The sequence below is a fragment of the Pygocentrus nattereri genome, chromosome 19 (assembly GCF_015220715.1).
Source record: "Pygocentrus nattereri isolate fPygNat1 chromosome 19, fPygNat1.pri, whole genome shotgun sequence".
NCBI lineage: Eukaryota > Metazoa > Chordata > Actinopteri > Characiformes > Serrasalmidae > Pygocentrus > Pygocentrus nattereri.
In genome coordinates, this window is record NC_051229.1 from 21,775,754 (window position 1) to 21,801,611 (window position 25,858).

At 40.5% G+C, this 25,858-nt stretch overlaps 2 protein-coding genes across 3 annotated transcripts in view; one reads left to right on the top strand and one right to left on the bottom strand.

The window, feature by feature from the left end:
* Positions 1-25,101, top strand: part of capn10 (calpain 10) — a 31,115-nt gene extending 6,014 nt beyond the window's left edge. For both annotated transcript variants that reach the window (XM_037530848.1, XM_017699167.2), the window contains 10 exons: positions 5,069-5,265; positions 6,181-6,377; positions 9,057-9,198; positions 10,397-10,563; positions 11,670-11,926; positions 13,450-13,652; positions 15,924-16,164; positions 18,651-18,847; positions 21,444-21,489; positions 24,086-25,101. In XM_037530848.1, the coding sequence (XP_037386745.1) occupies positions 5,069-5,265; positions 6,181-6,377; positions 9,057-9,198; positions 10,397-10,563; positions 11,670-11,926; positions 13,450-13,652; positions 15,924-16,164; positions 18,651-18,847; positions 21,444-21,489; positions 24,086-24,115 (1,677 nt within the window). In that variant the 3' untranslated portion in view covers positions 24,116-25,101. The remainder of the gene's footprint in view (positions 1-5,068; positions 5,266-6,180; positions 6,378-9,056; positions 9,199-10,396; positions 10,564-11,669; positions 11,927-13,449; positions 13,653-15,923; positions 16,165-18,650; positions 18,848-21,443; positions 21,490-24,085) is intronic.
* Positions 15,113-25,858, bottom strand: part of LOC108428288 (phospholipid scramblase family member 5) — a 36,038-nt gene continuing 25,292 nt past the window's right edge. The window contains exon 8 of the mRNA XM_037530849.1: positions 15,113-15,558. Coding sequence (XP_037386746.1) covers positions 15,505-15,558 — 54 coding nt within the window. The 3' untranslated portion in view covers positions 15,113-15,504. The remainder of the gene's footprint in view (positions 15,559-25,858) is intronic.

The following is a 25,858-nucleotide window of genomic DNA, read 5'->3' on the forward strand; positions in this document are numbered from 1 at the left end:
AAAGCTCATGACCATAGGTGAGGGTGGGAACGTAGATCGACCAGTAAATCGAGAGCCTTGCCTTATGGCTCAGCTCTTTCTTTACCACAACAGACCGGTAAAGAGCCCGCATCACTGCTGACCCAGCACCAATCCGCCTGTCAATCTCCCGGTCCCTTGTACCATCACTCGTGAACAAGACCCCGAGATACTTAAACTCCACCCTTTCCCGCGTGAGAACCATGGCCTCGGATTTGGAGGTACTGATCCTCATCCCGGCCGCTTCACACTCGGCTGCAAACCGATCCAGTGAAAGCTGAAGTTCACGGCCTGATGTCCCCAATAGGACCACATCATCTGCAAACAGCAGCGATGTGACCCTGAGGTCACCAAACCGGACACCCTCCATCCCCTGACTGCGCCTAGAAATTCTATCCATAAAAATTATGAATAGAATCGGTGACAAAGGGCAGCCCTGACGGAATCCAACTCTCACTGGGAAAAAGTCTGACTTACTGCCGGCCATGCGAACCAAGCTCCTGCTTTGTTTGTACAGGGCCTGAATGGCTCGTAGCAAAGAGCCATGTACCCCGTACTCCCGAAGCACCTCCCACAGAATACCCCGGGGAACACAGTCGAATGCCTTCTCCAAATCCACAAAGCACATGTGGACTGGTTGGGCAAACTCCCATGAACCCTCAAGAATCCTGGAGAGGGTAAAGAGTTGGTCCAGTGTTCCACGACCAGGGCGGAACCCGCACTGCTCCTCCTGAATCCGAGGTTCGACTATAAGCCGGACTCTCTTCTCCAGTACCCTTGCATAGACCTTACCAGGGAGGCTGAGGAGTGTGATTCCCCTGTAGTTGGAACACACCCTCCGGTCCCCCTTTTTAAAAAGAGGCACCACCACCCCAGTCTGCCAATCAAGTGGCACCACCCCCGATGTCCACGCAATGTTGAAAAGGCGTGTCAGCCAAGACAGCCCCACAACATCCAGAGCCTTGAGGAACTCGGGACGGATCTCATCCACCCCTGCAGCCCTGCCGCCAAGGAGCTTTTTAACTACCTTAGCGACTTCGGCCTCAGTAATGGACAAGCCTATTCCCGTGTCCCCAGACTCTGCCTCCTCACTGGAGAACGTGTTGGTGGGATTGAGAAGGTCCTCAAAGTATTCCTTCCACCGCCCAATGACGTCTTCAGTCGAAGTCAGCAGCACACCATCTCCACTATATACAGTGCTAGTGGCACACTGCTTTCCCCTTCTGAGTCGCCTGACGGTTTGCCAGAATCTTTTCGGAGCCGACTTAAAGTCACTTTCCAAGGCCTCACCGAACTCTTCCCACACCCGGGTTTTTGCCTTGGCAACGACTGAAGCCGCAGATCGCTTGGCCTGTCGATACCTGCCAGCTGCCTCTGGTGTCCTACAGGCCAACCATGTCCGGTAGGACTCCTTCTTCAGCTTGACGGCATCTCTCACCTGGGGTGTCCACCACCGGGTTCGAGGATTATCGCCCCGACAGGCACCAACTACCTTGCGACCACAGCTACAGTCAGCCGCTTCAACAATGGAGGAGCGGAACATGGCCCATTCTGAGTCAATGTCCCCCACCTCCCCCGATATCTGGTCAAAGTTCTGACGGAGGTGTGAGTTGAAGATCAATCTGACAGGTTCTTCTGCCAGACATTCCCAGCAAACCCTCACTATACGTTTGGGTTTGCCTGGTCTGACTGGCATCTTCCCCCACCACCTGATCCAACTCACCACCAGGTGGTGATCAGTTGACAGCTCAGCTCCTCTCTTTACCCGAGTGTCCAGTACACATGGCCGCAAGTCCGCTGACACGACTACAAAGTCAATCATTGAACTGCGGCCTAGGGTGTCCTGGTGCCATGTGCACTTATGGACATCCTTGTGTTCAAACATGGTGTTCGTTATGGACAAACTGTGGTTTGCACAGAAGTCCAAAAACTGAACGCCACTCGGGTTCAGATCAGAGAGGCCATTCCTCCCAATCACACCCCTCCAGGTCTTACTGTCGTTGCCCACGTGAGCGTTGAAGTCCCCCAGTAGGACAATCGAGTCTCCAGGAGGAGCACTTTCAAGCACCCCTTCCAAGGACTCTATGAAGGCTGGGTATTCTGAACTGCTGTTCGGTGCATAAGCACAGACAACAGTCAGGACCCGTTCCCCAACCCGAAGGCGTAGGGAAGCTACCCTCTCGTCCACCGGGGAAAACCCCAACATACAGGCACCGAGTCGAGGGGCTATGAGAAAGCCCACACCTGCCCGCCGCCTCTCACCATGGGCAACTCCAGAAAAGAAAAAAGTCCAGCCCCTCTCAAGGAGATTGGACCCAGAGCCCAAGCTGTGTGTTGAGGTGAGCCCGACTATATCTAGCCGGTATCTCTCGACCTCGCGCACCAACTCAGGCTCCTTCCCCGCCAGTGAGGTAACGTTCCAAGTTCCAAAAGCCAGTTTCAGCAACCGAGGATCAGAACGCCAAGGCCCACGCCTTCGGACACTGCCCGATCCACAATGCACCGCACCCCTACTACTGCCCCTCCCATCGGTGGTGGGTCGATGGGAGGGGGGACTCATGTAGCTCCTTCGGGCTGGGCCCGGCCGGGCACCATGAGTGAATGCCCGGCCACCAGACGCTCGCTGGCGAGCCCCTCCCCCAGGCCTGGCTCCAGGGTGGGGCCCCGGTAACCCTGATCCGGGCAGGGTACACAAGTCCTGCTTTGTTGTCCTCATAGGGGTGGTTATGGATCACACTTTGTCTGGCCTGTCACCTAGGACCAGTTTGCCATGGGAGACCCTACCAGGAGCTTTTGCTCCAGACAACATAGCTCCTAGGGTCCTTCAAGCACACAAACCTCTCCACCACGATAAGGTGGTGATCCATGGAGAGGCATATATATATATATATGTTGTTTATTCAAATATTAACACTTCTCTCAGCAAATAAACACAAACTACACAAATAAATAGATTTTGAAAATGTGTCTTGGGTGCCTAAGACTTTGGCACAGTACTGTACGCTGCACTTATATTCCTACATATTACATTGTACCTTCCAATACATTAAAACCCTTGTGATAAATTAATGTTGTATTGTGGTTAAAGGCTGATCTGCATTATCTTGAACCAAATAATTTACTTCCACTGGATTACTGACATAACAGGCAGGTGGTGTAGGTGTCATTTCAAGTTTTAAGGGGTTTGGGGGGGTAGCGCACTGCCCATACCATACACCCAGCATACTTTCACTCACCTGGCAGAAGACACCTGGCACCAGACACCTGGCAACCCTACTTTGACATACATGTGACATCCTTGACATTCTTTAATGTTAGAAAAGTGCAGTTGGCTCAGTCTCCTACAGTAAAGGAATATGAAAGATGCTGACTGTATACAAACTGCATTTCACAGATCCTCTCTGATTAAGTCTGTTTAGTTGTTGATTCGTCCATATATCACAACATACTGTTAAAAAGCAGAGTTCAGATGTTTGAGAGCAGATTATTATGGGGGAGAGGTCGCCCGCCTTCCAAACATTTACATGGGACATGATTGATCAAGATGCTCCCAGCACGTGGTGAAAAACATTCTGTTTGTTTAAAGGCTTAGCTGCATATTGCAGCTTTCTGGGATATCAGCATTGCAAAGGTCAGTATCATGAAATTGATTTACAAATTTCCTTTGGAAACTGAATGACCAAGCCAAGAACAGCAGTAACATGAAAACTCCTTAAGAGCACGAGGAAGAAACACAGAGAGGAACCAAAACTCAAAAAGAGGACCGTATCTCCTGTGGGCCGCATTAGGTAATGTAGTTATGATTCAGGTAGTTTGCAAGTGAGGTTAAGCAGAGGAACTCTAATCGTACAGAATAAAGACCTGTGACATAAACCAGTGTCAAAACCAGGCTAAAACTCTACCAGAAAATTCTTATATACAGGGTCATATATAGGGTGTCGGCTGTGAGAACGTGGTAGGTAAGGAGTGCAGTATGAGTACGAGGTAGGATGAGTTCAGGAAACATTTGAGGAGTTCATGCAGGTATTGGCAGCCATGAAGTTAACTAGAAAACGAATTAAGAGACATGTGGTGGAAACAGTTCTTTAAAATGTCTGGAGCATTACAAACAACAGATATTGAGGGTAATACCATGACAAAGTACAATGCAAGTACTCAGGGCAGGATTGAGAAATTAAACCCCAAGTAGTTTAAACAGACATTACAGTACAATAGACAATAAACTAGGGCTATTTAGTTTCAGGCCTGGAAGGCTGGTGTCCAACACAGTTCGGTGGTTTCCCCACACACCCGGTTTAGCTCAGCCAGGTTTAGGAAGAGAATTTGAGCAGGGAAATCACCAACATACTCTGGCTGACCTTAACAGCCCTTCAGTGGACATTGAAATGCTTTGTAAATTTTTTTGTGTAAGGTAAGACCGTGTGGTCAACTGAACACAACAATGAGAACTGCAGTCCATGATGCATACAATGCTAGCACATTTCAGCATCCAGGCATGAAAAAAGGGCACAGGCATATATGTGTAACTGTTTTCTTCGGAATACAGTAACATATGAAAATATTGATAAAATCATTAGCTTGGAATATTAAAAAATGGCAGTGTCCAGTCTGCTCTGTCTCATGGTGTGCATAGTTCTTTAGGAAAACAAAATGGTTGTTCTATGACCATGCTCAAAGAGCTCTTTGTGGTGCCACTTTTAAGAGTTTGTGTTGTAGATTTCTCTATCTCTGTTTTATCAATTTATTTAAAACCAGTAAGCTGGATTTATTTATGAAAAAGAAATTGTAATTTACCACCAATCATGCTTCATTTTTGTGATATTGTGAAGAATAAAAAATGCAATTAGGCAACAAATTTAAAGAAAATCATCACATGGAGTCAAAGGTTAATAGATTAGACTTGATTACATGAATTAAAAAATGATATTTACATATTTTAAACTTTACTGGTCTTTCTTACTATAAGATAAAGAGCCTGATAGACACACCTATTTATAAACTTTCATGTTCCTTTCCTATCTTGACTATTGAATATTTGTGTGTGTTTCAGGTGATGCCCTCAGGGCAGTGTGTATGGGGGGACAGCCGTTACCGTGGTAAATTTTGCTTCAGATTCTGGCGTAACGGGCGTTGGATGGAGGTTCAGGTGGACGATCGGCTACCCTGTGTCAACAACACACCCTGCTTTTCCCGCTGCCACAGCCCTTCTGCATTCTGGATAGCATTGTTGGAGAAAGCATATGCCAAGTGAGTTTTAAGGGGGCTCCTCATTTAATAGAACAAAATATTGCTCCATGTTTGGCCTCATGACCTTCATTAGTGCTGTAATGACAATTCTGCAGTTTCCTTGACTGCATTCCTCCATGTCATTTATAATTAAGCTAAATGTACTCAGTAGTGGAAAATTGACATGTATTGCTGAAACAACCAATACATAATTACTTATACTTCATTACTTCTTTGTCTAAGCTGCATTTGTTTTGTAGAGTCTTGATATGGAGGTTACACTGTGATGCAGACTGAGAGGGCAAATTAAAGGGGAATTCCACTGATGATTTAAACACAGTCATTCAAAGTGTTTTGATGTGACATGCTCTGTCATAGAAAAACTTTCAGAATCATAATTGTTCATAGCGGTGATGATAGGAACTAGACCGCTGTAGCAATTGTTGCTTCTGAAAGCTTTCTCACAAAAAGCTAAAATGTGAAATGGTTACCTGTTGCCTGATGCCTGAGTCACTGTTTATTGGTAGGTTTGAGAAGGTTTTGACTAGGATGTTGTGAAACAAATTATTCCTCGAAGAACACTGACACATGTCGGTTCACTAATCATTTTGGATAGTAAATAAAATATCTATGCTTGAGTTTTAGATGTTGTGACCCCTGGTTCCTATCACCGCCACTGTAAAGAAATCTAATTTTCTTTAGAATGCTCCGTTTGACATCAAGTCACTGCAAATAACTTTGCATTTTATCCATCAAAATGAAACATTTCTGGAATTGTTCTTTAAGAGCCCATATGGAAATTGTGTGTTCTTTTTTCTAATTATTTAAGTTACCATTATCAAAAATAAAATCTTTCAGCTTTGCATGCACTGTGGTGTAAACTGGAAGAAAGTGCATAGAAATGATCGTGCTGTTCATTTGTTTGTTTTTCCGAAGGCTGCGTGGTTCATATGAGCATCTCTGGGCAGGGCAGGTGTGTGAGGCCATGGTGGATTTAAGTGGGGGCGTGGCTGAGCGCTGGAGCTTGAAAAGGGCTGCTGACACGCCCACTGAGAAGCGCTTGTTTCCCAGGCTTTCAGAGGAGATGAGAAAGTGCAGTTACATCAGCTGTTGTGTACACAGCACCCCTACAGGTAAGAGGTGCCATAGCAAGACAGTGTAGGTTAGGGGCTCTCAGCCTGGAAACTCTCAGAACACTATGTATAGGAGCGAGTTGCCTTGCTTTGGCAAATTTTGAGCTCCATAGGTTGTTATTATATAAAATATCCACCGAATATTTGCTGTTTTTTAATGAAAATGTCATTTAGCAAAAGGCAATGTATTAATGTTGGATCAGATTCACGAGAAACATATGGCACAGGAACTAAACAGCCCTGTTCATGTACTTGAGGAACACACATCTAGACCAGTGTTTTTCCAGAGTCTTGGCCCTTGACCCTACTAAAGTGCTAGGAACAGATTCAACTCAGCCGCCAGTTAACCCTGTCTTACCTAACATATCATCTGTGATTCTTTCAGAGGCTTTGTTGATGTTCTCTTTAACTCATTAAAGGGGTATTTCACTTACTTAAAAATTGGCATAATTAAATAGTAAAGATGTAAACAAAGTCAGTCAGAGATTGATGTGAAATAATAAGTTTAATGCCTTTAAAAGCTCCCTCACAGAAAGTTATTACATGAATAAGTTAAAGCTGTGTTCTGTTGTTGCTGACCCTTACTTGACACAACTTGGGTACTTGGTCTATCCTGTTTCTTTTTTAGGCGACCAAAACAAAATCTATAACAGTATAACAGTATAACATAGTGTAGCTCAACAATAGGATGATAATTGTGGTGTTCTTGTCCTAGAATTTCCTTCTTTTTGTCCCTCACAGGTCAGGCAACACCTGACACCTGTGTCTTTGTGCTGAGGGAAGCACCCTGAGGAAATAGTCTCTCACTTCCTCTTGGAAGTTACTATGTGCTAAAAAGCAACTCTTTAAGCACAAAGCTGACAATTGTTTATCTGATTAAACGAACAGTCACTTAGCGTGAGGGGGGAAAAAAGGGGAATTTGAACCTTTTCAGCTGAGGAAATAAAATATTATGATCAACACTTATCACATCACATTCTACTGAACTATAAAGAATGTAGTGAATGAATCACATCATAGTTTATAATTTACTAATACTGTATGTCAATATATTGTATCAGTAGTACTATATTTAGTACTGTTGTAATGGGATGCAGGGCATTAAAGTATTAGTACAGTACTGTGCAAAAGGCACCCAAGATACATTTTCAAAATATATTTGTGTAGTTTGTGTTTATTTGCTGAGAAAAGTGTTAATATTTGAATAAACAAAGTGTATAGAATATTAATGAATAATGATTTTCAAACGTCTCCTCGAGGAAGCCCAGTATTATATGTAGTTAAAACGCAACTCCTGGTTTGACCAATTAGTGCATCTGTAAACTGTGTTCATGATGTAACTGATGATATTAACAAGTCTCTGTGGTGGCTGTGAAGGTGTCATGGAAAAATATGGACCCAAGAAATTCTTGTTAGTTTTTATTGTTTTTATGCTTATTTGAATTATGAATATGACTTTATTCTAATGTATATTGTGATAAAATCACTGCTGAGGTAAAGTGTTTAAAAATGTGCTTAGCTGCCTAAAACATTCGCACAGTACTGTACACAGAGTTATTTTTTTATAATTAGGGATGCATTATGATATTGAAGTCATATATCAGCAGCAGATAGATATATGCTTTTAACTGATATTTAAAACTGATATTTGATGATGGATTTATTGTAACCCATAAAAGAAGAATGTTTAGATGATGCTGGGTTGCTGTGCTAAAATAGTGTTACCTAAGTGTTAAACTAAGTGTTACCTTGCTCTGTAATGGTAATTCAGCTGTAGTTTCAGTTTCTATATTTTATAAATGTTTGTGCATCAGCACTGGTATCAACTTCGGCAGATATGTACATGAAAAATGTTGATCATTGGCCTACAATTACCATGTTGGTGGGTCCTAACTGATAGTTAATCATAATGAGTTAATCATGACAATTTTTCTCCTTCAGTGACTTGTGTGCTGCCCTGCTTAAATTACAGATAGTTGGAGGTAGCTGGCAAAATGTTTGTTTCCTATGGTTTGGTTTTTATGTCATATGGAGGCTGCTTCACCTTTGCCATTGTATTGCAGAGTAAAACCAGCAAGATCTCCCCCTGTTGGATGTTTACAGACTTAAGCAGACAGCTTTTTATAGCGTTTGAGACCAAATTCCAAATAGTGTTTAGTGTTGATAAAAATAAATAAATTAATTTAAAAAGCATCAAAAACTTTTTTTTTTTAAATGGAACTGTTAACACTATTCTTATACATTTCTGCGGCGGTATTTGCAAATTCTTTGACCCATCATGAACTCATGAATGGGCACTTTATTTTACATTATTTTAAATAAAAGTGCAGAGAATACTGGATGTTACTACACCCTACGTTTGATGACACCATATATGCATGACAACAATCAATGCTATTATGTATGTGTTCTCATGAACTTTAATAATGGATTAATTAAATGGCCTGAAAGTGCCCATCATGATACAAGTACCATAGTAATATTAAACACAGAAAAGTTCAAATATAATTGTGATTTGTTTAATATTTTGTTTTGATAATCCATTTGAAATGGCAGTACTGTAATGCACTGAACTGAGTTACAGTTTACTGGTGTGATTATGTAAAATATTTTAGTATGGTGAGAAGAAGTTTGTGCTTTAGCTCTTTGCTAGATTTTGTTCTCTCTCTCTTTCTGCAGGTGCGCCTGAGCTGGGGCAGTTCCACGCTCTTAGTGTGATAGAATGGACAGATGTGAAAACAAGTGATGGAGAAGAAGTGCGGCTGTTGCGGATATGGAACCCATGGGGGAGGAGGTGCTGGGGAGGAGCCTGGACCGAAAAGTGGGTGCTCATGAATGGGTCATCTCTGACTCTGACTTTCCTCCCCTGGTTTGGTCTTAAGAAAGTATCTCAGTATGTAATTTTAGATATCCATTTCAATTTTATTGCCATAATACCATTGACCAGTAAATTAAAAACCTTGTTGCTGGTCTTAATGTGCGTCCAACAAATATGAACAGTAAACGAAAAAGACAAAATAATAATAATAATAGTAATAATAGTAATAGTAACTAGACCAGCTCAAAGTGCTTTACACACAGGTGATAAAGCTTAACAGACATAGAAAAATTAGTTTTATTCTGTTATAGTTACAGTACTAATTTATTAATTTATTTGTTATTTTATCTAAAACTTATATGAAGCTATACAATGACATGCTTGACTGTCTAATAAAAGGTGGAATTTGTTTCCACACTTTAGAATTGAAATAACACAAAGAGGCCTCTATACGTCTTCTGTATTTTACGGAAAGTATTTGCGGAATGTCAGTATCTGCAGATCTAAGATCACATGCAGAGACAGACAATAAACAGACAGACATTCTGTAAGGTAAGCAGGTGCTCTGAGGCTTTAAGCTGTTTTAGAAATAGTAATAAAACTTTAAACAACAGGCAGCCAATGCATTTCTTTCAAAATGGGGCCGATATTAAATCTCTTTTCTTTTTTTGTTAGTATCTGTGCTGCTACATTTTGTAGACAGTGTAGAAGGTGTATTGTTTTCTTGGAAAGTCTGGTAAAAAGTTTTAGAGCATTCATCTCTGCTTGTAACAAAGGAATGAATAAGTTGCTCTGTGTTGCTCTGAGATAGAAAGGCTGGACTTTAGAAATATTTTTCGATGATAGAAAACTACTTTAGTGACTGTTTACAAACGTGTTAAAACAGAATCTAAGATCACACCAAGGTTTCATACTTAATGTGTGTTATACAAAGCAAGAGAGCCTAACTTCTCACAAAGCAGCTTTCTCTGAATTTCAGTACAGAGAATAAGCATTACACTTTTTTATTTCGTTGTAGAAAAATTGGCAAATTCCACTGAGAAATATCTGGGAATTGTTTCTATCAGAGTGAGCTCAAGAAGCGGCTTAGAAAATGGATGGATGGATGGAGCTCAATAAGCCTTGAAATCAAATGTGTGATACACAACAGCTAAAAGCCAGTGTCTTTCTCTCTTAACCGACCCCCATCCACCACCCCCAGAGGAGCCGGGTGGAGCTCTTTGGACCCCTCTTGCTCTGTGGATCTGTTGGGCCGAACCCAGGAAGGGGAATTCTGGGTAGATGAGACTGAATTCCAGCAGGAATTTGATGAAGTCACAGTAGGATATTCAATCAGCAAGGATATGCACCTCCAGAGCATCTACACAGGTACTTAAAATACATCTAGCAGAAAGTGATAGTTTGGCAAAAATGAAATGCATGACACAAAAATGGACAGAGAAGAAGCCCTTCAAGGTGGCTGCTACTACCATTTTAGCTGTATTATAGAGGGGAATCTTCAGGGCCTTCTAGGTGTAATGAGAAGCGGAACGACAGCTACTCAGCCACAAAGTGATAGGCCACGTAAAATGACAGAGCAGGGTCAGCTCTGACTGCATTGTACCAAGTGTAAAGTTTGGTGGAGGGGGGATTAAGATGTGTGGTTGTTTTTCAGTACTAGGAACTCTTAATGCTTCAGAAGATCAAGAGATTTTGGACAATGTTCAAAGATTCCCATAAACACACCCCTAACCCTTGTGGTTTTCTGTTCCCAGAAGAGTTGAAGCTGTTATAGCCGCAAAGGGTGGGCTGACATCATGTTAAAGCCTATGGGTTAAGAATGGGATGTCACTCAAGTTCATATGTGTATAAAGGCAGATGAGCGAATACTTTTAGCAATATAGTGTTTCAGCATAATTAAAATACGTCACTGACTGTGAATATGAGCAGCAGCTCGTAACTAGTGGGGTGTTAGAAACAGAAAACTGCGGCTGCAGCTCTGTAGCAGGCCTCTCTACCAAAAGGGCTATTTAAATATAAAATTGTTTGTTACCTATCAAAAACTGGAATATTGTGATTAAATAGACAAACTAAAACTTATGCTGAATTATGAAATTATGAATTGTAAGTATAAATGTATAAAGGGTTAACATTGAGTGAGCATTTCAGTAATTGTTAATTAGCCCTGAGTATTCTGAAGCCTGAACAATACTGTTTCAGCCAGTCTAAGAAATGATGCTTACATGTGGGACTGTCTCTCTTGATAACAGTGGTTTTAATGTGCTGCAAATTAAGTTAAATTAACATTTATGTTGCAATTTTTTCTTGAGTTCCTGCCTGCCAGGAGGTCTGTGCACCAGCCTAGAAAATCAGAGAAATCTAGAAAATCTAGAAAACTAATTCTAAATCAGCATTTTGTTCATCTTCAAATCCCACACTGTACCTTTAATTGCTATGCATGTTCTTCTGTTGCTGTGTCTCTCTCGCTCGTACAGGATCCTTTCTAACTTACACACAGCAGATAGGTGGCCGCTGGATCAGAGGTCACTCTGCAGGAGGCTGTCGTAACAACAGTAGCTACAGCAGCAACCCTAAGTTCTGGTTGAAACTTGGAGAAGGAGGGGAGGTGCTGCTTTCACTGCTGCAGTGTGGACCACGAAATGCCCAGCGGAGTTGCACAGAACGGCCACCAGGAGGCAGCGGCACTCCACAGCACCCACACTACCAAGCCATAGCACTGCATCTATGGAAGGTTAGTGAAAAGCCTGTGAAAGATTTGGAAACATCTGGCTTTTCACCGTGTTTTTAATAAATGCTTTGTTTGTCCGTTTACAATAACTTAACACATTACATACAGTCGTGTACAAAGGTTTAAACACCCCAAGACAAACAACATGTTTTGTTGATTTTATAAGTGAAATTAAGTTAAAACATGCTCTACAGGACACACTTACATATGCCATCTGTACTTTTTTGAGCACAATTTTTATTTATTTGTTTATTTATTTTAACAATATGTTAAATTGAGCCTAACGTGAAAACCTATTGAGCCTAAAATGAAGTTATTTTTTTGTTTTATAGGCCTTTCAATAATGAAAAAGTACACATTGAGTTCCTTGAAAAGCTCCTAATGGAGATTCAAGTTTGTTGTGACAGTACCCTCTTCTCACATTTAACACTGGAAGTGAGAATAATCATCACATTTGAAGTGGTTTTACAGGGTCTTTAGACAAGCGATGAAGTTGGTCAATCTTCATGTGGGAGAGCACATTAAGCCCAGTACAGCAAACGGTTGTTGAGCCGAAATACTAATAAAAACAGAAAGGAATGATTAGTAAACTCAGTTTTACCCGTGTTAAAATACAAACAGTACAAAAACACAATATCTGAAGTTTTACTTTATTTTTATTATTATTATTTTTTAAATACACTCATTCCTAATTTTAATTTAATAAAGATGCTAATAGCTGTGCAACTCTGCAGGTCCTTCATTGTGGAATTTTGAACTTGTTGAGACAGATGTTTTTAATGGGAGACAGTTGTGGACTTCAGGCAGGTCTGTTTAACCCCCACATTCTCTGATTATGCAGCTATGCTTTTGTAATACGTGCAGAATGAGGCTCAGCACTGTCATGTCTTAACATAGAGGGATGTTCCTGAAAAAGACAATGTCTCCCTTTATATCCAAACATGATTATGTCTCCTGTTTAAGATATTTTTTGAATATGTAAGTCTTAAATTACCCCACCCCAACTTTTTGGAATGTGTTGCAGGCTCCAATTTATGAATGAAAGTATATTTACAAAATACCTGTTGCCTGTTGTCCCAACTTTTTAAAAATTGTAAATCACTCAGGTATTGTACATATGAGGTAATTTGTTTTGTTCGGTCATCCTTAAGCCCATAACAATATGTTCACTGCAGAAATTCATATTGTAGTAATGACTAAATATGATTTAACATGCAGCTCTACCAAGTAGATACACAAGCAGTGTATCTGCTTTCATATTGAATCTTGATATTTTCTTTTTTTGTTAATACTGTAATTTTTGGTACGTGTTTTGCCTTTTGGATAAAGGAGAAAATGGTTGATAAATGAGTGTCTAACATGGCTTTGCCTGTATTTCAGTAACAGTTGGACTTAAGTGCTGAGAGTGCACTTGACTTGCTGTCAGCCACTTTTAGAGTGCACTTAGTCCCATCCAGAGATATGAAAATGCTTGCTTTGTATGTATATGGTTTATTGCAGGGTTTTTTTTTGGTTTGTTTTTTTAGGTGGACAAAAAGCACTTTAACCTGAAGCGGACGCTGAACTCTACGCCGTGTGCGTCCTCACACACACACGCGTATGAGCGGGAGGTATTGGTACACACTCATTTGAGTGCTGGGTTCTATCTGCTGGTGCCAAGTACCTTCCTACAGGGAGCAGAGGGACAGTTCCTGCTTCGAGTGCACTCAACCTGTGCCACCAGCCTCAGGTATACACATTCAGACACAGACATACACACGTATACACACAAACACAATATAGATACACTGAAACTCAATTCAGACATGCACACACATTCACAAGAGCACATTTAAAAATTTTAGACTACTACTAAATCATATTATAACAAAATTGCTCTAACTTAACACCATAAACCCAAAAAGTGTTTATTTCTTAAATGTATGCAATGAACACTACTGGCCAAAAGGTAGTGTAAAGGGACTTGCTAGTCACATTATTAATATAAACTAGATGTGCATTTACTGCACGAGTGCTTGAAAAGAGCTGCAAGTGTGTGTGTGTCTCTGTGCAGGTGAACAACACCTCCTTAGGTATGTGTGTGTCTGTGGTGTGTGTGAAGAAGAGATGTATGTGTTTGAGGGGGGAAGGGGGGGAGAGTCATTCAAATTAACTGTCACTCTGTTATTATGCAGCTCTTAGTGGAGAAGCCTTGTTTGCACCATCTGAACAAACAGTCATAACTCAGGAAAGGTTAATTCTATTGCTTAACCGGATAGATGGTGTGAGATAACACCCCTTGAGGATTATTTTGGTGTAATGTTGTGTGCATTGAGAAGAAAATGTGAGTTATGACAAGTTAAACACAGAGAAAATCTTGAAATAAGCAGATTCTGATTTTGAGAAATTTACATGGGAATGAACGAGGCAGTTTTCTGTGCCTAGTGTCAAACAAATGCTCATAACTCTAAAGCTAATAGATACAATGATCAGATATTTTGAGGTTTCAGAAAGGACAAGTTTCTCTACCATTTAAAACTGAAATGGAGTTTCTAGGAATTTTAAGGATTTTAAAACTCTGAACATTCTGCCGTTCATTCTTATGGGAGGTTTTTAATTTTTAAACTTAATTTTATTAAAAACTACCAATCCGATTGACTTCAGAAATACATAGCACAAGTCACAGTGCAGAGACCTTCGAAACGCAGTTTGAAAGGAGTCTGTATGTTAAGCGGTTCAGGCTGTATTAATCGCAGAAAAGTGTGCAAGAAGAATAAGAAGAAGTATGCGAGATAATAGAGTGCTTTTTCAAGCACTCTAACAGTAATGGTCACACTAATAAGGCAAGCAGTGTAGATGGAAATACTGGAATTTCAGTATCTGTATTTTCAGTTGTTTTATAAGAGTTTTTTTGAGAACAAGAAATTATACAGTGAAAAGTAAAACAGATGAACTATTTATCTATTTATTATAAATCCATTGTTTTTTTGTCTCAAGAACTTCTCACTTTTCAAATATAGGCATTCATCTTAATTTTATTACAAATTCATTCTTGATGTTAATCATCTTTCTCAGTTATGCAGTCATCTACAGCTCTGTTGATCAAATTGTAGACTAGTAGCATCATAATAGAATTCTTTTATATCTGTACCTGTGGTGACGAGGTGAAAGAGAAACCAGACACTTGCAGATAAGAAGATAAGAGGGTTTAATAGGCAACCAGTCAGAGAAATCCAAAAGGGGCAAAACTCAAATCGAAGTCAGAGTCCAGGCAGAGATATCCAAACACAGATCAAATCGGAGAAGCGAAAGTACAAAAGGGTCAGGGAGGAATCTAAATCAGAAAGTATATAACAACGGGTCGATACACGGGTAAGGCAAACAGAACCAAAGTAGAACGCTCAGTGATTGCATGGAAACAATACCTCAAAACGTTCAAATGATAAGCCTGTGCTTATATACACACTAGCGCTTCCTCAATGTAACTAGGCACAGGTGCGAACAGTAGTTCAGGGGTTTACGATCTCTGATAGGACCGCCGTGGAGTCATGTGATCCTCCATAGCATTCTGGGTGTTGGAGTCTGCGAATTCACATGCTCTGTCATGTGATCTCCCAGAGCGCTCTTCTATCAGAGACGGTCGAAGACGTGATGACCTGCAACACAATTTGTTTTTATATTATTGTGGCTCAAAATTTTAAGACAGTGATTACGGTTTTGTAGATGTAGTGATGCATTTATTTTAAAGACCATTAACTCTTAGTCCAAAGTTTAAAGTTACGATTGTCACACTTCTGCTTACAAATGCAAATGTGGAATAGATTGAAAACCCTCTTTCATTTTCATTTCCATTTGTTTCTATGAGCTATGAGTGAGAAATAATTGAGATAAAATGACACCATGCTTTTATTATCACTGGTGATGACTGTCTTTTTAAGGCTTAAGCTCTACAAAATGTTTGCAATTTTATTAGACCATTTAGATCATCGCTTTCCTTCTTACCCCTTCTTTCTCTCTGCAGTGCAATAAAGGTAAGCCTACAGCAGGAGTCTGTGGGTGGAGAGTGGGAGACAGTCAGCGTGTGTGGCCGATGGATGGCCGGCTCTACGGCTGGAGGGGGTCGGAACTTCCCCTCACATGGACAGAACCCTCGTGTACCACTCACTGTCACGTATGACCCAGGGGGCACTAACATTAGGGTCACTCTGCTCCAGCACAGCCGAGAGAATGACCTCCATGCCATTGGTTTCCATATTTATGAGGTCAGGATAAAGTGATGTGACTGCTTTAACCCTGTGTTCTATTATTGTTTTTACTATTATAGTTTTTTTTTTAAGTAAAATGTGCAGAAGAGAACACTCAGAACATGTAATGTCTTCGGGGGGTGTGAGTGAATGATCTACTGTTGTCATCACATCTTCATCAGTATAATGTTGATTTTGCTCTTAAGACTTAAATGTTATGCTGGACCTTCGTCCAGCATGGTCCAAAAAACTACCACCAATTCTGACCAAATTTTGGCATGGGTTTTTTTTTTTTTTTTTTTTTTTACGTCTTTCAGTTTTAATAAAAGAAATCTTACATAGTGCAGCATTAACGTACAGTTGGAAAAACTTCAAATGTGGGCTGTGCAAATGTTATGTTATGCATTTTATATTTATTTATTTATTTATTTTAGAAATTATGTTCTGAATTTTACAGGAAATTGCCATATTTGTTCCATATGCAGGATGTGTTAACTTCTCACTTACAACCCCAATTCCAATGAAGTTGGGACATTGTATAAAACATAAATTAAAACAGAATATGATGACTTGCAAATCATTTTCAACCTATATTCAATTGCATACACTAAAAAGACAAGATATTTAATGTTCAAATGGATAAACTTTATTGTTTTTTGCAAATATTAACTCATTTTGAATTTGATGCCTGCAACACGTTCCAAAGAAGTTGGGACAGGGGCATGTTTACCACTGTGTTACGTCACCTTTCCTATTAACAACACTCAATAAGCAACACTCAATAAGTTTGGGAACTGAGGACACTAATTGTTGAAGCTTTGTAGGTGGAATTCTTTCCTATTCTTGCTTGATGTACAACTTCAGTTGTTCAACAGTCCGGGGTCTCCGTTGTCATATTTTGCGCTTCATAATGCGCCACACATTCTCAATGGGAGACAGGTCTGGACTGCAGGCAGGCCAGTCTAGTACCTGCACTCTTTTACTACGAAGCCACGCTGCTGTAACACGTGCAGAATGTGGCTTGGCATTGTCTTGCTGAAATAAGCAGGGATGTCCCTGAAAAAGACGTTGCTTGGATGGCAGCATTTGTTGCTCCAAAACCTGTATGTACCTTTCAGCATTAATGGTGCCTTCACAGATGTGCAAGTTACCCATGCCATGGGCACTAACACACCCCCACACCATCAGAGATGCTGGCTTTTGAACTTTGTGCTGATAACAATCTGGACAGTCCTTTTCCTCTTTGGCCCGGAGGACATGACGTCCATGATTTCCAAAAACAATTTGAAATGTGAACTCGTCAGACCACAGGACACTTTTCCACTTTGCGTCAGTCCATCTCAGATGAGCTCGGGCCCAGAGAAGCCGGCGGCGTTTCTGGGTGTTGTTGATATATGGCTTTCGCTTTGCATGACAGAGTTTTAACTTGCACTTGTAGATGGAGCAACGAACTGTGTTCACTGACAGTGGTTTTCTGAAGTGTTCCTGAGCCCATGTGGTAATATCCATTACAGAATGATGTCAGTTTTTAATGTAGTGCCGCCTGAGGGATCGAAGGTCACGGGCATTCAATGTTGGTTTTCTGCCTTGCCGCTTACTTGCATAGATTTCTACAGATTCTCTGAATCTTTTGATGATATTATGGACTGTAGATGATGAAATCCCTAAATTCCTTGCAATTGCATGTTGAGAAACGTTCTTAAACTGTTGGACTATTTGCTCACACAGTTGTTCAGAAAGTGGTGAACCTCGCCCCATCCTTGCTTGTGAATGACTGAGCCTTTCAGGGATGCTCCCTTTATACCCAATCACGACACTCACCTGTTTCCAATTAACCAGTACACCTGTGGAATGTTCCAAACAGGTGTTTTTTGAGCATTCCTCAACTTTCCCAGTCTTTTGTTGCCCCTGTCCCAACTTCTTTGGAACGTGTTGCAGGCATCAAATTCAAAATGAGTGAATATTTGCAAAAAACAATAAAGTTTATCCGTTTGAACATTAAATATCTTGTCTTTGTAGTGTATTCAATTGAATATAGGTTGAATGCAAATCATTGTATTCTGTTTTTATTTACATTTTACACAACGTCCCAACTTCATTGGAATTGGGGTTGTAGAAAGTTAACAAAATATGTAATTTGACTGGGTGTATTCTTTTGCATATGACTGCACATATATGCAGTGACACGTGTGAGTGGGCAGGTGCATGGACTAGTCAAATAATATCCATTACTTGGTGCTGTGGGCACCTGTCAGCTGGTCAAGGCAGTGCCTGATTTTAATAACAAAGGATGGCTGTGGAAGATGTTTTGGATGATTTTCTGCTAAACACGAAGCTGAACGTTCTTTAGTCTGCAAATGCCAACATAAACAGCACACTGATAAAAAGCAGACTGTTTAATACAGAAGTAGAAAATCTAAGTTTAGTAGTATAATAGTATTGACTCTAGTGTACCAGAGTATTTGCAAGATTATTTACACATGCTTTGTGCTGTTGGTATGTAGGTTCCTGATGGGAAAGTGGACTCCATGGTCATCTCTGCTGCAGTGTGTCCAGTGGTGAGCTGTGTTCCTCACTCTCACTCTCAGGAGGTCAGTGTGCAGTGTAGACTGTCCCCTGCTGTTTATACCATCCTGCCCTCCACATACCAGCCTGACCGCAGTGCAGAATTCACGCTCACCATCGCCAACAGGATACACAGGTAAACACATACAAAGAGCCTAGGTTGGTCCCTAACACATGCACTTTGTTAAACAGGTCTACACGCACTCAGTGTTGTGAGAAAGATGTGGGTAAACACAAACTGACAAGACTCATCATTACACAGAGGAAGTACAGGGAACACAGTTGATCATTAGATACACAGGTGAGCACTCACACACGACACAGGTTACTCTTGTAAACACACCTGTGCACTCAACATCAGCTCTTTAAATTGTTTTCGTATGTCTTGATTCGTATGTAAAATAATTGTCTTACTGCATGCTTACCAAACAGTTTAACAACCTAAACGTATTATTCTGAAAACACTATGAACTCATAATTTCATGTATTTGTAACAATTCAGTTACAGATATTACAGATTATATGAAATTCAGTACAGAGGTATAAACATCTATAAAAATAAAAGTGCACTTAGCTGTCATTTTTACATAATTTTTCTCATTTTTTACTCTTACTGTACAGCTTTAGTGCAAAGATTGTGTGGCTGCTAAATAATAAGAGGCCATTCGGCATAACACTGTAGGAGTGAGACTTAACACCTGCTGCTATATTGGTGAACACAGCTGAGAGGCTGAAAGGCAGTTAGCCTACTGGGACCAACTGCACTACAAGATGAGAAACAGATACACAGAAAACAGAAACAGAACAGATACACCTTTAGCACACACAAGTCTGGTGTTTCAGAGATGCACTGTGATCATATCACTTTAACCTTCAAACGTGGTCATGGACATGGGCATCTATATATAACATTTGCAGATTGAAAGCTGAATCATCAGTTTTAAAAATCTTTTAGTTAAAGCCCCCCTAGGAAGATAGTTTGTGAAACCCACCTTGTAGGCATTTTTCCGCACCTAAAGCTGACCTGCACATACAGTGGCACATGTTCTGTGACATTACAGGTTACTAGTTATGTAGGCACAGAATGGCCATAAACCATGCATTTGGCATATACTTTATTTTAATGGTGTTTAATAACATCTACCATTTTTTAAACCAATAGTACTTTTTCAAAGGTGAACTCCAGTGTAAAATGCCATCTCTTAGGTGTAACAACATTCTTTTACATTAAGTATTGATTTGAAAAATTGTTTATAAGTTTCAGTACTTCAGCCGTTATTAGTAAACATGATCTGTAAAACAATTTGCAGAGATATTTTGGTCTGCCCAGAGTCTAGTGGGCCACATTATTTCATGAAAGCCTATTGTTATTGCTGAATTCTTTGTTTTTTGAGACTAAGGAAGCCGAATGAAGAACTCCTATTAAATGTGCGTCTATTTAACCGGTTTACACGGTGTATTCTCTGTGCCTGAACTGTGTTCTGCCTTCACTAGATGAGGTGGCTAATAGGTTGCTTCAGTAATATTTAAAAACAGGCTTCAAATTCACACGTTCCTCAAGAGTCATTGTATAAATGCATTTAGAATAAAGAGCCATTACTTGTATCCCTGTTGCAAACGTCACATACCTTTGTTTAAGCTAGAACTGGTATCAAATGTGATTAAACAGCACCGCTAGCTTGGTGTTAACAACACTACAAATTCCCGTTGGGATCTTTGCAGCTAATCACACAATGAAGTGCTGCTTATAAAATGACAGTTACAAGGTTTCTGCAGTACACATTGCCATGTAATGACATACAGCTAGGAGATCTACAGGATTTTTCAGCTGCACCTGGTTTACAGTATAAACAAAACTAAGGAGCACACAAAATGACTGGAATATCCCATTTTATTTTACATTCTGTAACATCCATACTATCCCTTTAGCAGTTATAATTTTGTGGCAGAAGTAGATTTAATTAACTGAAAAATGAAACCTTACTAAATGGAGACACAACTTATGAGTTTTCTCTGTGGCCCCCTTAGTACTTCCCTGCAGCCCCCAGGGTGAGAAACACAACGCTAAAATGTTCTGATGTGTCCCCAAAAGCAACGAAGGACTGCCAAATCAACTGCGTCATCACAGCAAAGATGAAAGCATCTGTTATACTGTTTTTGATTACATGTTGCATTTGCAATTTATCCAGTCTAAATGTTTGTAACAGCTCATATGTTTACATTAACATGGGTAATGTGCATGTTACCCTTTATCCAGTCACAAAATCTGATCATAATGGTCACTGGAGATTCTTTTGAGACACATGGAAATGCCAGATTTTAAAAGACTCTATGTCTCGTTGTCCACTTCTGGCTAGATCACTCAAGATGGATGTTGATACAAGTTATGAACAGAGTGTGAGAGGTTGCGATATGGGTAAAATGGTTTTATGTTGCTACTGAAATTGCATGAGAGAACTGATTCAATATTTTTAATAACTTCAATAATAAAAAGGTTCTTTGTGTAGTGGGCAGTTGTGGGCTGGAGGTTAGGGAACCAGCCCTGTGACTGGAAGGTTGCTGGTCCTATCCCCTCGGCTGACAGCACGGGACTGAAGTGCCCTTGAGCAAGGCACCTAACCCCAAATTGCAGCCCTGTGTGCAAACAAAGTTAGCTGATGGGTTTAAATTCAATTCAGCAATGTCTGCGCTAAATATGCCCATGTTTTTGTTTGTTGTTGTTCTATTTGCAGGAAAGTAATGAGCAGCCAGGAGCGTTTGGGCCAGGTGGTTCAGGAGGTGAGTTCTGCTTCATACATACTGTTATCTATAAGAATGGACACACATATAGACAAATCTAAGCCTCCATAATGGCCACTGGTTCTGTTTTTAGCTGTGACATACTGTTGTTTCATAGAAAACAATAAGAACTGTCCTACAGTGTTAGAAACTATTTGAGATTCTATTTGAGATTACCTAAAAACTCGCCACCGTTTGAGACGAGAGTGTGATTTAGATATGCAGTTTGCTCAGTGCTAACTTGGGCAGTATATGCTTCCTTTGCTTCTTAGCTACATTAGCTCCATTACAAAACTAAAGAAAACCTCAGATACCAAACATACTTTGGCTGACTCACTGCATTTGAGTGTACATTTTATTTCCTCAGACATTCCCTTCAAATACTTGTGAATCAGTCTTGCAGAATGCATAAGAAATTTGAGGTTGCATTTAATGCGTGCCATAGACTTTAGTTAGTCTAGCAGTTCGGCAGAAAATCAGGGACCGGATTCTCAAAACAGCTAGAACAGTCATAACCAACTTAGACCATCATCTTCCAAGTCTTGAATATTCCAATTTTCACTACCAATACAATAATGCCTCTGAATCTTTGGTTTTGGTAGTGACAATTTTATCTAATTTTGATTTTGATCAGTAGTCAAAACCAGCCAGTACACGACTCACAAACACAGCTTTGAACAGCCGTACGCACAACAATCATATGTTTATTAAAACGATTTTGATATTGACAGTTCTTAATGTCACACACTGATTTTCAGAATTTGCGTCACATTTATTTCAAAACAATGGGATCTGACCCCGTCCCATTGTGGCCATGCAGTCTCACTTCCTGCTCTAAAATGCAGCATAAAGATTTTTTTGCTTAAAAATTAACTACATGATAAATCTGCATCTTTAAACTTTAGAGGAAATATTTTAAAGAAAAATAGTTTTTTGTTTTTTTATTGTAGGATGGGCTGTTTAATTCTAATTTAGCAGAATAGTTCATATATACAACATAGAAAATAAGAAACATCGGTTCTCCAATGAGGGCAAAGAGATAAGTCACGTCCCAGTACCTGTAAGCCTGTTGGAGTGCTGGTAGAAAGTGAAACAACTCACTTCCTTTGAAGTTGTGGCCGAGTGTTATGATGTGCCTACCTTACGATGTCTTGTCCTTCTTTTGAGAATGACACTGAAGGAAGGTTTTTAGCTGGCCACAGGTCAGAAGCTTTGATTATTCTGCCTTAGGTTTTTTTTTTTGTCAGTCCTGTCTTGTTCTCTGGGGATTGAGTGTAATGGGTGTTCACAGTCAGCAGGTGACAGTGTGTGTCCACTGTTGGCTGAAATGAGCTCATATCTGATACAATCTGAATTTGTCTGAAGGAGTCTCAGTAAGAAACTACTGCAAATGGCTGACTGCTTTTTAGTGCTTCAGCAACATCACCATCAGTAACACGTACATTATGGGTGTTTGTTGTTGGTAAACACAAGAGAAACATACATCCAAGCTGGCTCCTCTGTTGGTTAGGCCTTCAGAAGCTGAACTGAGAACCTAGCACATCTGATTAATTACCAACATAATCAGTAACTGACAGTGGAATCAACCAATCATGTTTAAACATACAATGGGCGGGACCAATTTTGTGAGGAAAGAAACATCACTCCATCATTGTCTTTTTTTTATCCTTCTTTTTGACTGAGTTTTGATATGTATGGCCCAAACTGAAAGTCAATTTGTTTCGACCACACACTTGTCTAATTGGTTAGAGTGTTCGACCAGCACAGTTTTTAGCAAAGTTTGCTTTTAACTGGATCCTCTGAATTATAAAATCATTAAGGAGCTGAAATACAAATTATGCTACATCCATGCTACTAGCAAGCTAACAATCCAGCACACTGAAAAGACTTTGCAAGAAAAGAAGCATACTGCTGTAATTTAACACTCATAAAACACTCAGACTATATCCTATTACTGCCAAAGCAACTTAACTGCCACATTTAATATCCAACATACAGGGGGCTGTTTTGCTGATGCTGCTAATCATATGATGTCAATTCAGCATACAGCATTGTTGGTATATATGTAGTAATATTCATATTTTGACTTGTAATTCAGAGGGTCCAGTGACATGGAGGTGGGGGGGGACATATCGCAAAATAAAAGTTTATTTTACAACAGGGCACAATTTTTGAAAACAACTTTTTTTTCCTACAGACAAAAAATAGCATAGACCCTAATATGGGCATGACCTGTATTATTCCACTGCCAGTGGTTGCTAAGTAACAACAGTGGTTGCTTTATTTTAAGCAGATGGAACTTTTTGGTGGAAGAAATTGCCAGTATTAAAAACTTATAAATAATATTTATTAAAGAATGTTTCCTTTAATCTTTTATTATTGCCTTGGAAAGTTGTTGTATGAAGGTTTGTGTTATCATGAATAATATTTTGGCTTTACATTACAAATGTAATGATCACTTGCCTTCAGCTTGTGCCTTTGACCAAATCACAGCCATGCTGTTCTTCCTTTTGTGTTCTGTTGTTTAAATATATATGAGATTAATTCACTTTCTCTCTGTCTCTCTATCTCTCTCTCTGTCTCTCTCTCTCGTTAGATCTCCTATGTTTCTGTGATGGGGCTGTAGCTTGAGGGGGGGATGTCTCTCCCCATCCAAGGCTGACGTGGGTCTTTTTGGCCCTGGCTGGAGATGAAAGCGAACCATCTTTCTCCAAAAGCTGAAGGGGTGGAGGGCTTGGCTAGTGTGCTAACGTAGCCTTTAGCACATCACAGTCTCGTCCAGTGGCCTGACTCTAATGGAAGCCGACGGCGTCCAGCCCCGCTGCCTGACGGGAGCTATTGAAGCTGCCGCCCCAGCCACGGCCTGTCCCACCAGAGCGAACAAAGACATCACTCAGAGAGAGAGAGAGAGAGAGGGGCCGGCCTAGTGGTCGACCCATACGGACCCATTGTGCCAGCCAAGCCATGGCACAGCTAAGCCAACTTTCAGAGACAGAGAGGGTAGGGGAGTGGGTCCTGCTCCATGGCGGCTGAACAGAGGCACTTGGTTCTCTCTGAAGTGACCGACAGTGGCTGTATTTTGGCTCGGCCCTCGGAAGCTGCTGGTCGGCCCGTTGGAGCGCGTGCTCCAGTGCGTGGCTCGAGCAGCCGTTAGCGCGCTCAGCGCTGAGCTAGTGACGAAGCCGGCGCGCTGCCGACGCACAAAGAGCCATTGTGAGAGCAAAGTACTTGCCGCTGTGACCTCCTGTTTGCTGTGTGTGGAGAGCCATGTATTTGACTCTTTTTGGGGACCAGATTATCCTAGAATGATGTAAAACATGACTGTTTTGACATTGTGGGGACATTTGGCTTGTCCTCACCAGGAAAACACTTTTTTTGCGAAAGGTTAGGTGTTGGCACAGCTGCATTTAGCAGTGGTCATACAAAAGTTGATGAACATACCCAAAAAGACCAGGCGGCAGACTTGTGTGTTTATATGTGCAACTCTTGTGTGCCTTCAAATTGTCACTTGAGTAAATCAGTGGACTGAAAAAAAAAACTTATGTGGGCTGAAATTATTTCACGCTTTGACCCTGTAATTTGAGTCCCATTTACTTTTCAAACACTGTTATGGAAACAAGCAGCCTCATCCACATCTGTGCACTTCTGCTGGGGTCCAACTGAGGGGGCTTCTGCACCAAACATTCAGTAGAGATTTACAACTTTCAGCTGAACTAAAATAGGGCTGAGCCTAGGTCTGGATACTGCAGAACAAATGACGCCTGTTAGAATATCGAAAGATTTGAGTTTTGCAGGTTTTTAAAACCATCTACACTGGTATAAAACAGTATCACTTAAACCTGTACAAGTGTTGGAGGTAATTCTACAGTGATTGGCATACTATGTATAAAAAGACAGACAACAAATCCTTGTTGATTTGATTTTTTACTAAAGCCTTAGAGAGAAGTTTGTCTGTATTCAAGGCAGCCTTCAGTCTTTGGTAACAGCTGACCTGAAATAGCCTAACTATGGATATCACACAACAAATGAGGCTTATTTGAATACCCATTTTAATGATTTATATTTACATTTAATCACTCAGCAGGCGCTCTTGGAATGGAAGCCTAAGAAAAACAAGTTATCTGACTTAATAAGTAAATAAAAGTGTAGACATCAAGAAGAATTCATTTTTTAACAAGGGAAAAATAAAACACAGAAAAGTGCAGAGAACTGACAGTAGAAATAAGAGTGATTCAGAAATGAAGTCCAAATGGGATGTTAACCTATTGCCTTAAGTGGTGAGTCTTCAGACCACACTGGGAGGAACTGCAGTATGGAGTTCAGGGAGAACTTCATTCTACCACTGATGCGCTGAGCGAGACAAAGCTTC